General features: G+C 43.7%; 1 protein-coding gene across 1 annotated transcript in view; it reads right to left on the minus strand.

Annotated features, from left to right (window-relative positions):
• Window positions 1-1252: 1252 nt before the first annotated feature.
• JAM2 (junctional adhesion molecule 2) overlaps window positions 1253-12106 on the minus strand; it is a 113011-nt gene continuing 102157 nt past the window's right edge. Inside the window, exons 8-10 of the mRNA XM_040423212.1 lie at window positions 8243-8255; window positions 7196-7229; window positions 1253-2090 (exon numbers count right to left, since the gene is read on the minus strand). Of these exons, the coding sequence (XP_040279146.1) occupies window positions 2058-2090; window positions 7196-7229; window positions 8243-8255 (80 nt within the window). The 3' untranslated portion in view covers window positions 1253-2057. The remainder of the gene's footprint in view (window positions 2091-7195; window positions 7230-8242; window positions 8256-12106) is intronic.

Raw genomic sequence — 12106 nt, forward strand, 5'->3', positions numbered from 1 at the left:
ACCGCAAAATACATACAGTCGTGTGAATGTAGCCTTACTGGATGTCTCTGTATAGAAATGCACAGTCTGCTCTGCAGTTCCATACATTAAATACAGGGTATTGCTGAAGGAAGGAACTCCAGCGGAGGAACACTCTTTCCTGGCACATATGGTAAAAGTACACTGTGCAAGCTACGGGAAAGACCCTGGATCGCCCACCATTGCATTTTATGAGCTTCTCAGGGACAAAGCTATAAAAGGTGCAGAGGTATTGGTAACATGTTATTAATGGCACTTGGAGGCTGAGGGACCCTGTTACAGACTTTACATTTGGGGCCCAGGAGCTTCGGGTTTTTACCCAAATTGGCGAATCGGGTGAACAACAAATCAGTTCAATTACATTTACAATTTTGACGTGAAGAATGTCCAACTCAGAAAACCCAATAATTACAATCATTTCAGGTTTTAAAACCATAGGTGTAATGTTATCAAAATGGAGACCTTGTTGCCCACAACCAATCAGAGCAACCAATTTACAGCGTTTTCAAAGCACTACAAAAAAAGAGAGGTACGGGCAGGGGTGTAGTTAGGTGTTAGGATGGGTTCACATCACGTTTTATGCCTCCATTTGATGTATACACTAGAAAGAAAATAGAATACAAAAACGCAGTAGAAAATAAACGTATATTTTTTTTCTTCACAATGGAACTCTATGTTAAACAGATGCCACTGTATGGCATCAGTCTGAGACATCCGTTTAACATATACTTTTTTTGTATACGTTAAACGGATGAGAAAAACCTGATGTGAACCCAGCCTAAGAGGTGTAGAAGCTGTAGTCGCACCCAGGTCCTGTTTCTTGTGGGGGGCCAAAGGCCCTCTGTGAGGAGGTACCAGTCCTAAAAATGTCACATGGTAGGTGGGCATACTATCTGACATTTAAAGGCTATGGACACCTTTGCAGGCCTTTTTTATTTTATTTATTATTATTGCATTATATTCATTTTGGGCTAAAAATCATTTTTTTAATTGATCTTTATTAAAAAATTCCAGCAGTTCTTCTACTACAGGGGTTAATGGAGAGTATATCTGCAGACTTTCAGTTTCTATTTACCTGCTCAGTCTGTAGCTCTTGACAGCTCATAAATATCATTACAGCTCAATTCTTGTCACTCTGATAAGAATATATGACATAAATAAGTGTCTACGAGCTTCAGGAGATCACAGATAATGGATTCACATGAGCCGTCAGATGACGGGATTCAGTAAGACCAAGTGAAAAAGTTATTGTTAGTCCAAACTGAATAGAAAGCAATAATAAAAAAAATTGCCCCCGGAGGGGTCTATAGCCTTTAAAGAGTCAAAATGAATGCCTATGGATGGCCCAAACAACTACTTTTGGGTGGGTTTGCGTTAAGCCTGCCCCTTGTTTGTTGGGCAGGGGCTTCATATTCCACCTCTGGTGCTAGAATCTGATTGGTTGTTACAGGTCACGCCTCCATTTTTTTTTACCTGCTCTAGTTTGTATACTCAGGCCCATTGTCCCACTTTCCGATACTTTACAGCTATTTTAAGGCATCTAAAAGAATATATAGAACTAATGTATATAATATCTTCTCTTACTAGCACATTGCCTATTAATCTAGCTTTTCGTCTGAAAGGGTTAACACTGCTACTCATTCGACAGAGTGTCTGCTCTATGTTAGGCCACACAATATGGTACAGCAATAAATCGCTTTATATACACATACGACAGTTCCTTTAACGTTCATGCGTTGTTCAGTGTAAAAATAGCGACTACAACAATACGAGCTGAAAAAGTCTTTCCCGGAAGAAATGTTTCCAAGAGACGCCGTCAGATCGTTCCCGGTCACAATGGCCACAGCCTCGGTAGGAAGATACTCAATAGGTTACAGCTGAACTACTTCCCCAATCTAGATGACAGCACAAAAATCTTGCTTTTTCCCACAGAATATTTAATGTAAAAATAGATCTTTTTCAAGTCAATCGTAGTGGCAATGGCGAGTGCCATCCAGGTTAGACGGTCGCTGCAATGGCCACCGACACAGAATATCTTCTCATATCACAAAGGACTTTGTGTGCTTGAAATCCTGCAGAGAAGAAAGATGTATTACATGAATTAGCTGTGCAAAAACTATACATCGCTTCTCAATAGCGGTATTACCATTTCTGCGTATAGAGTAAGTTCAGAAATACTTTGGCCCCTTGCAGACGAGCGTGTCCGGATTAGGTCCGGATGCGTCCCGGTGCATTGCGGCAAACCCACGCGAGTAGGAACGCAATTGCAGTCAGTTTTGACTGCGATTGCGTTCCGATGTTCAGTTTTTATCGCGCGGGTGCAATGTGTTTTGCACGCGCGTGATAAAAAACCGACTTCACAGAAGTTCAGGTTTGGGTTAGTTGTAGTGTAGATTGTATTATTTCCCCCTATAACATGGTTCTAATGGGAAATAATAGCATTCTGAATACAGAATCCATAGTACAATAGCGCTGGAGGGGTTATTAAAAAAAATATTAATAATTTAACTCACCTTAATCCACTTGTTCGCGCAGCCGGCATCTCTTCTGTCTTCATCTGTGAGGAATAGGACCTTTGATGACGTCACTACGCTCATCACATGATCCATCACCATGGTCCATCACCATGGTGATGGATCATGTGATGAGCGTAGTGACGTCATCAAAGGTCCTATTGCTCACAGATGAAGACAGAAGAGATGCCGGCTGCGCGAACAAGTGGATTAAGGCGAGTTAAATTAAAAAAATTTTTTTTTTTAACCCCTCCAGACCTATTTTACTATGCATTCTGTATTCAGAATGCTATTATTTTCCCTTATAACCATGTTATAAGGGGAAATAATAATGATCGGGTCCCCATCCTGATTGTCACCTAGCAACCGTGCGTGAAAATCGCACCGAATCCGCACTTGCTTGCGGATGCTTGCGATTTTCACGCAACCCCATTCATTTCTATGTGTTACGTGAAAAACGCACAAAGAGGAGCATGCTGCGATTTTCACGCAACGCACAAGTGATGCGCGAAAATCACAGCACTTGCGCACAGCCCCATAGAAATGAATGGGTTCGGATTCAGTGCGGGTGCAATGCTTTCAACTCACGCATTGCACCCGCGCGGAAATCTCACCCGGGTGAACGGGGCCTTTCTTTATGGTTTTGTACTGATTTTGGGCTATTTTATGCCTTTTTTTATGTTCATATTTACTGCTGCTTTCAGAATCTTGCAGATTGCTTTTGGAAACAGACAGTGCCTTAAAGGGATTGTCCTACCAGGGACACTTATCACCTACAGTAAGGTCCATATATATTTTTTCTATTTTTTGTTCTGCACATTACCACAATGGATTTTGAACAGAACAATTCAGACGCAGATGAAGTTCAGTCTTTCAGCTTTAATTCAGTGGGTTGAACAAAATAATTGCATAAAAATGTGAGGAACTCAAGTTTTTTTTAAACTCAATCCCTTCATTTCAGGGACTCAAAAGTAATTGGACAAATTAAATAATTGTAAATAAAATGTTAATTTCTAATACTTGGTTGAAAACCCTTTGTTGGCAATGACTGCCTGAAGTCTTGACCTCATGGACATCACCAGACGCTGTGTTTCCTCCATTATAATGCTCGGCCTTTACTGCAGAGGTGTTCCGTTGCCGTTTGTTTCTGAGCCTTTTAGTCTTTAACAAGTGAAATGCTCGATTGGGCTCAGATCAGGGGACGGACTCGGCCATTCAAGAATATTCCACTTCTTTGTTTTACTAAACTCCTGGGTTGCTTTGGCTTTATGTTTATTGTCCACCTGCTTTATGAAACTCCAACCAATCAGTTTGGCTGCATGTGGCTGGATTTGAGCGCACAGTATGTCTCTGAAACCCCAGAATTCTTCCGGCTGCTTCTGTCCTGTGTCACATCATCAATAAACACTAGGGACCCAGTGCCACTGGCAGCCATGCATGCCCAAGCCATCACACTGCCTCCACCGTGTTTTACAGATGATGTGGTATGCTTTGGATCATGAGCTGTACCGTGCCTTCGCCATACGTTTTTCTTTCCATCATTCGGGTAGAGGTTGATCTTGGTTTCGTCCGTCCAAAGAATGTTCTTCCAGAAGTTTGCTGGGTTTTTAAGACGTTTTTTAAGCAAAGTCCAGTCTAGCCTTCTTATTCTTGAGGCTTATGAGTGGTTTGCACCGTGCAGTGAACCCTCTGTATTTCCTTTCATGTAGTCTTCTCTTTATGGTAGATTTGGATACTGATACGCCTATATCCTGGGGAGTGTTGTCCACTTGGTTGGCTGTTGTGAAGGGGTTTCTCTTCACCATGGTAATTATTCTGCCATCGTCCACCACTGTTGTCTTCCGTGGGCATCCAGGTCTTTTTGCAGTGTTGAGGTCACCAGTGCTTTCTTTCTTTCTTTGGATGTGCCAAACTGTAGATTTTGCCGCTCCAAATAGTGTAGCAATTTCTCGGATGGGTTTTTTCTGTTTTCGCAGATGAAGGATGGCTTGTGTCATCTGCATGGAGAGCTCCATTGACCGCATGTTTACTTCTCAGCCAAATCTTCAAAATGCAAGCGCCACACCTCAAATCAACTCCATTATTTCATTCTCAAGTAAGCACATAAAAGGCCTGAAGGAATTGCCCACACCTGCCCATGAAACCGCCTTTGAGTCAATTGTTCGATTACTTTTGGTCCCTTTAAAAACAGGGTGCCACATGTAAAGGAGCCAAAACTCCTAAACCCTTCATCCAATTTTAATGTGGATACCCTCAAATGAAAGCTAAAAGTCTGGACTTTATGTCCATGTTCATTATATAACTATAACTTGAATATGTTTTAGTAAACAGGTAATAAAAACAAAATTTGTGTCAGTGTCCAAATATATATGGACCTTACTGTATACGTGATAAATGGGTGATTGATGGGGAAATGACTACAACTTCGGCCCCGAGCTCCCTGTTCCTCCTCTTTGCACAACAAAATTATCTAAGGGCCCCTACGCAGCTCAATTAACAAAAATGGCAGTAGCGTTTTCCATGTTTCCCATAGACTTTTAGTTAATATCTGGAGCTGGCGATTTTACTGCAAAAAAACACATCAAAATCCGCATGCTCAAGAAACGCCTCTAAAAACCACAAAAGGGCAGAAAAACCTCTAAAGACCCCATGGGTTAATTGGGTTTTTGTAAATTGCAATACTAAAGGGGTTGCTCCATTAAGAAAATGTATCCCCTATGCAAAGGATAGGGGAGAAAGGGATGCAAATAAGCCTCTTAAAGGGAGTCTGTCACCTACTTTGAACACACTGTCCTATAGGTGACAAATAGTTATTCAACATCAAATATACAGAAATAAGAAAGAAAGATACGATCTGTTACCGTAACTGTTTATGTCACCTACAGGGCAGTGATAACAGTTTAATATGTCCAAAGTAGGTGACAGACTCCCTTTACCAAGCTCTGCCTCTAATGCCACCATATGATCAGAGGCAGAGCTTGTTAAGAGCTCATTTGCATCCCTTTCTTCCCAGAATTCCAGAGGATCATGTATGGCCTATAAGTCTCCCCAAGGAGAGCTTGTACCCCCCAAATCCTAAGATAGAGGATAAATATCTGATCAGCAGGGGTCTGAAAGCTGGGGGCGCGGATCATGAGAAGGGGGCCCGAGCTCCCATTTTGTATGACGCAGCAGGCAGTCATGTGTGTCTGCTGCTCCATTCAACTCTATTGGGCTGCTGGAGATAGGCAAGCGCTTGTAGTCAGCTATCTCCAGCAGCCCAATAGAACTAAATGGAACGGCAGCATGCATCTGTGACCATCGCTCCATTTAAATGGGGAGCTTGGGCGGTCAGACCCCCGCCAATCAGACAGTTATCCTTTATCCTGTGGATAGGGGAACGTTGTCTTAATAGGACAACCCCGTTAAAGGGGTATTCCCATCTCAGACAATGGGGGCATATCGCTAGGATATGCCCCCATTGTCTGATAGGTGTGGTTTCCACCACTGGGACCCGCACCTACAACGAGAACGAAGCGGGGAGCACTGTGGCTGGGAGGACCCCATGCTCCCATTCATTTCTATGGGGCAGACGGCAATAGCCGAACCAGTGCTCTGCCATTTTCGGCGGCCCCATAGAAATGAATGGAGGGCGGCTGCGCATGTGTTCTCATTGTAGGTGCGGGTCTCAGCGGTGGGACCCGCACCTATCAGACAATGGGGGCATATCCTAGCAATAATCCCCCATTGTCTGAGATAAAGCCCTTTAACTTCCTATATAACGGCCTATTGAGCTCCCACAATCCACCGCTATCTGGGAAACCAGTATATCTGAATTTAGCTTTAGACATGAATCAAGGTGAAAATATCATGTTACTCAAAATCAGCATGAGATGTGTAAAGCAAAGTCATCCAGCCTTTTACACACATTTCCACAGGGACCTATAAGTGGTTTCTGAAAAGCGCAGTTTTCCTTTAACATACAGAGGAGAATATGTCTCCAGAAATGGTGAGTGACAGGACGTTCTGCACGCTATAGCGGAGACGTCCTCTGTGCTGTAAAGGCTTATTTTAGGAGTCTTCACTAGGCATGAGAAGGTTACAGGGATAAAGGTGCCGACTGTAAGGTATTTGCTGTCCGTATACTGTGAGGAAAGCTGGGTTCACATTACATTACCCCCCACCCCCATACCATACGTATGAGTACCATAAGGCGGTATGCAAACATATACCACAATGGGTAGATTGACTGGAGCGAGGCATACAGAGTCCAAATGATTCATCTTTGGACTAAGTTTGCCCTGCTTTCCTTTTATTTCCAGCTTTGGTCTACTGCACTATTTTGTCTGGCGAAAAAAGCCAGAAACAAACAGAAAGCAGGTCAAAGGGAGTCCATGTACCTATATAGGTTTGAATATCATTATGGGTTATTCAAACTTATGACCCCAACAGAAAACCCAGTTGGGGGGGGGCATATTAAAGTGTGAACCCAGCCTAATACTCCCCTATTATTCATACTAGGACGCTAATATATGAAGACTGGTATGTGCTATGCCAGTCTTCATAGGTCCTGCACTGCCGGAGGAGGCATAAATGAAATGCCTCCTCCGGCAGTCCGTGCGCCAGACGGAAATCCACAACCGCTTTTTTGTGGCTAGATAAACCAAGAATGATATAATACTTACACTTTCTGCCTGTGATGCTGAATTGTGTTCCTTCCTGCCAGACAAAAGAAAAAAAAAATAATGGTGATACTAAAGCCTGAATGCAAACATATCCACAGTATATACATTATCTATAAATTTTACCCGTATACTTCAGAGTGATGTTATGATTCAGTGCACCACACCACTGACAGCGGGAATCCCTGAAGAGTCACCCTAAATCTGCTTCTTATAAATGGTATGGCCACCATTGCACCCATTTTTGTACTGCTCCAATCCATCCAAAATAAGAAAAGAAGCAACTTTGCAAACAGTCTTTATAAAAAAAAATGAATGTTTTGTGTCTACAGCTCCAGTACAGGCTCATGCGTCTCCAAGGTTACAGACTACAAGCAAACCCTTTACGTAGTCTGACCCTGCCGTCATCTGTTACTCTCTTCCAGTGGCATAACTAAAACTGACTGGGCACCACAGCAAATTTTTGAACAGCCCCGCCCACCCAGCAACCCCCTCCTCCAATGAAACCCTCACTCCTGCGGCTAGTCACAGTCGCGCTCTTAGACTAAGCCCAGTAGCCGCTCTGTCCATTTTCTGCACGTATATACTGTATATCGACGCACTGTATATACTGTCACTGTATATAATGTCATTGTATAATACTGTTGAAGGGGCCCTAACAATATAATCTTCCAGGCGGGCCCCTTCTGAGTTCGACACTATAGCTATGCCCCTGCTTTCTTCCATCTATACCATTCGTAGATTAGCAAACAGTTGAATCAAAGAGAGGAACACATCACTGCAGCATCAGACTACACATGGTGTGTTTGTAGTCTGTTACCATGGAGACAAAGGTCTTCATAGGTGCTGTTTGTAAAGAACAGTAGTAGAATTTTTTAATCAACACTATTTTTTGTATAGAGATATTTATTTTTAATATTTTTTTTATTTATATACAACAATGCTTTTACATGTTTCCACCGTATAGAACTGTGTACAGCTCCAATATCACTGGAAATTTCCAAATTACAACCAAACAATCAAATAAGGAGATATAAATAATATACTTACTTAGATTTTCCACCTGTAAGGAGACAAAGAATAAAACAGTTACATACATGCCATGTCACAGAGCTATAAGCAAATAGTGAGTAATATTACTAATGAATCAGTAACTGGCTTCTGTATGAAATTACAAATTAGAACATTACAGGGAAATTTTTGTTTAAAAAGTGTCCACTTCAGAAGTAACTGATTATATAACTTATCATCACCACTCCATATCCGTCCCACCTATACAGGCTAGAACGAGGGGAGAGGTGGCTGTGAGACGAATGCTGGTAATGCTGTAAGGAGGCCGCAGCACTCACCGGAGAACCGTGGCCTCTTCAAACAGCAAATCAGTGGCAGTGCCGGGCGTTGGCCCCCACTGGTCAGATACGGATGACCTATCCCGAGGATAGGGTATCAATATTCTGCTTCTGAAAAATCCCTTTAGCGGCATTATTTTTGTGCATTATATGGAGGTCTTATTTTATGCACTGTATGGTGGGTACTGTCTAGGTGTAATATTTGGACACTGTGGTGGTACTACTGAGCACTGCATGGTGGTATTAATTGGATACTGTATGATATGGCACTGTATGGTGGTATTTTTTTGACTCTCTATGGTACAGTTATTTTGGCACTGGATGATGTTATTATTTTATGCCCTGTGGGGTGGGCACAGTACTTTGGTTTTATTTAGGTACAGAGGTATTGTGCGGTGGCATTTATGGGAACTGTATGGCACTATTATTTGGGCATTATAAATTGTTTTTACATGTGCTTTGTGTCATTATTATTATCTGGACACTATAGGGCATTTTTACTTTGATACTCTACAGCCGTTTTCTTGACTCCATGCATCAAGACAATTACCTTGTTTTTATCTTAGAAGCAAATTTAGATACACTTTTCTTTACTTTGTAGCTGCACAGGACGTGAAGTCTAGTCAGCATGTTGTCTTGCATTGTGTTGTGACCAGCAGGGGGCGCTGGTTACTAACGTAACAAACTCCTTATAGAAAGCAGATTTCAAAACAGAAGGCTATGCTAATCGCACCTCTGAAGTACGGAAATCTTTGAGTTCCTGTGAAGTTTTTGTTCCAATATATCTTGCGTAATACAACAAACCACAATTTAAATCACAACCCCGGCCCCATTTCATGCGCTGATCCTTTGTGAAGTGATACAGGAACCGATCAGCACTGAAAGAAAAAAAGAGAATACAGGATATTTTTCCAAATTTTGGAGAAAATATCCTTTCTGACCCCACAAATACGGTCTAAATTGGTCCCTGAAATCAGCTGAATGACTTCTGGGAGGGATGAGAGAATGGAGATAGGGGTTTTATGTTCTCAGACATTAGGGACATATGGCTAGGACCCACACCTATCTCCAGAATGTGCCCCCAATAGAGAAGGAGAGCGCACTGCACATGTGCGGTGTGCTCTCCATTTCTATGGGAGTTCCGAAAATAGCCAAGTGAGCATTAGACGAAGCCCTGGCATCCAAACACAAAGTGAGGGGGCGGTGGAACATCGTGTAATGGGGCGTTACCTTTCTGAAAAGGGGTGTGACTCATAAAAAGAGAGGGGGGGTCTATTCACTGAAAAAAAAAAAATTGGCCCTGCTCTCCCAGAAGGATCAGCCAAAAAGTTGGCACGTGTACTTAAAACCTGATGTTCAAGTCCGAGCAGGGCAAAACTACCACTGTAGCGGCTGCTACGGGGCCCACAGTAGCAGAGGGGCCCACCAGGCCGCACACACAGAATAATGATTGCATCTATAGGCTGGCAAGGCTGGATTTGGGCCCGGCCTGTGCTCTCCACAGCAGCGTGTTGCAGTGACATCGCGCCTGCGGGGCTGAGTAGGACGGCGCACAGGCCAAGGATTATCCCTCTGCCTGTCCCCTCTCCTGCTCAGCTCAGCAAGTGCGATGACATCACTGCATCGCTCCCGCTGTGGGGCAGAGCATGACGTGCTGTGTTCATCAGGGGACGGGGCTAGGGGAGTATTACTTTCTTATTTTTATTAACACTTCAGGGGCTTCACTACTGTAAGGGGGCACTAAGGGGACATTCTACTGTTTGGGGAACTAAGGCAGCATGACTCCTGTGAAAGGGGCACTGAGGGAGCATTTAACTGTGAAGGGGCAGCACTACTGTTAGGGGGCACTAAGGAGGAAGAACTACTGTGTTTGCAGAGAAGTTGCTTTGTGGCCTACCCATTTGAAAACTGCTATGTGGCCCAGCCTTTTCTAGTTACGCCCCCGAATCTGAGGCTGATCCTCAGATTCCTGAAACAGATTTGCAGTATATTGGTATTCCTCCGGTTTTCTGGCTGAAATCCGTGTGTAATTCTGCACTGTATTTTTTCCCATTGCTGACCGCATGTCAGCAATCATATTCGATGGACTGAGGTCCAGGAGAACTACGAGTTAAGAAACACAGAGAAGATGCTGCTTTCCTGCTGTCATCATCCAGGAGATCCAGTGCAGACTCTTGTCTGGTAGAAGTATTCCTGCTCTGAGGGCTCCCAGAAGATGTCCTAGCCGTCCACGCGGATCTCCCCTGTAATGCGGGGATGTTGCCTGCTGAGCTTACGCTCAGTCACTTCCTACACATCCACTCATTGACGGCTCTGCTGCCTGTTTCCTGCCTTTGTGTACGGTTTGGCATCACATCTGATTCTTAGGGCGTCAACGTTTTTTTGCTCGTTTTTATTTCTCTCTTTAACACAACAACACAAATAACCTGAAGACGTTCTCAGCCATCCACTCATTACATCTACGTATTGTATCTGTTCCTGGGAAAGCTGGGTGGCATTAAATGTGAGTGACCATAAAAAAAACAGCTCTTACCGGGGTGCCCACCCAGCTTATGAATGGAAAATCGGATTTTGCAGCTGGAGATGAATGTAGTGCTGCATAGCTCGGCATATTTTCCATTGATGCGCTATTGATGGGCAACCCCTGCAGTAATGGCTGCCATGCCCTCACCCAGCTTTCCTAGAAACAGAATACATCACTAAAATCAATACACATTTTAGAGCAATACACAACATGATGTACCCTCCGGTACAATAGGTGGGGGTCTGATCCTTGGGACCCCACAGGCCGGCACCAGCGCCTTCAATGTTTCTCGACCATGCCCAGTACTCCAGCACAATCTGAATGACTTGCAGCTCAGTCCCATTCACTGTGGCCCCTTCATTCTGCTGAGGATAAGCCAGCAATGCAGAAGCTTTTACTTATATTTATTGCTAAGGGTGGGCACTCTGTTCTCCTGGCACCGAGCTCAGACGTCTCATCTGTCTGCAGAAAAAGCATCGAAGCAAATAGGTCTGAGAGCAGCTTATTTTACTGTCCTCATTGAGAGCACATGCATGCTTGGCCAAACCAAGTGTTTACATGTATGGGAAAGGGGGGATAGCAATGATGGCCTATCCTCTGTATCCAATGTACAGCGCTGTGCTTGGTGAGCTCTGAAGAGGCCCCCTTAAAGGGGTTATCTCCCCCTCATATATATTATATTTACCCAGCTCCCACATCGCTCCTGATGCCCGCATGGCCGCTGCTGCAGCTCCCTGTCGCGCGGATCAAAGCATCCGGCGACAGGGGTGGTGGGTGCCAGGGTTAGCCAATAGAAGGACGAGAGTCCCTAGGATAGCCCCTTTAAACAGCTGATGGGCGGGGGACCCGGGTGTTGCACCCTCACTGATCAGATACTGATGACTTATCCAGAGCTTAAGTTATCAGTATAAAAAAGTAGGAAAACCCCTTTAAAAGGGTCTCCTCCATAGAAGTTTTCCAGCTATTGGGAAAAGACTGCACTGTGAGATACTTAGGAACTGTGCCATTGCTGCTATATGTACTACTACTCCTATCATCAAT

Source organism: Bufo bufo, chromosome 3 (assembly GCF_905171765.1).
Source record: "Bufo bufo chromosome 3, aBufBuf1.1, whole genome shotgun sequence".
Lineage (NCBI taxonomy): Eukaryota > Metazoa > Chordata > Amphibia > Anura > Bufonidae > Bufo > Bufo bufo.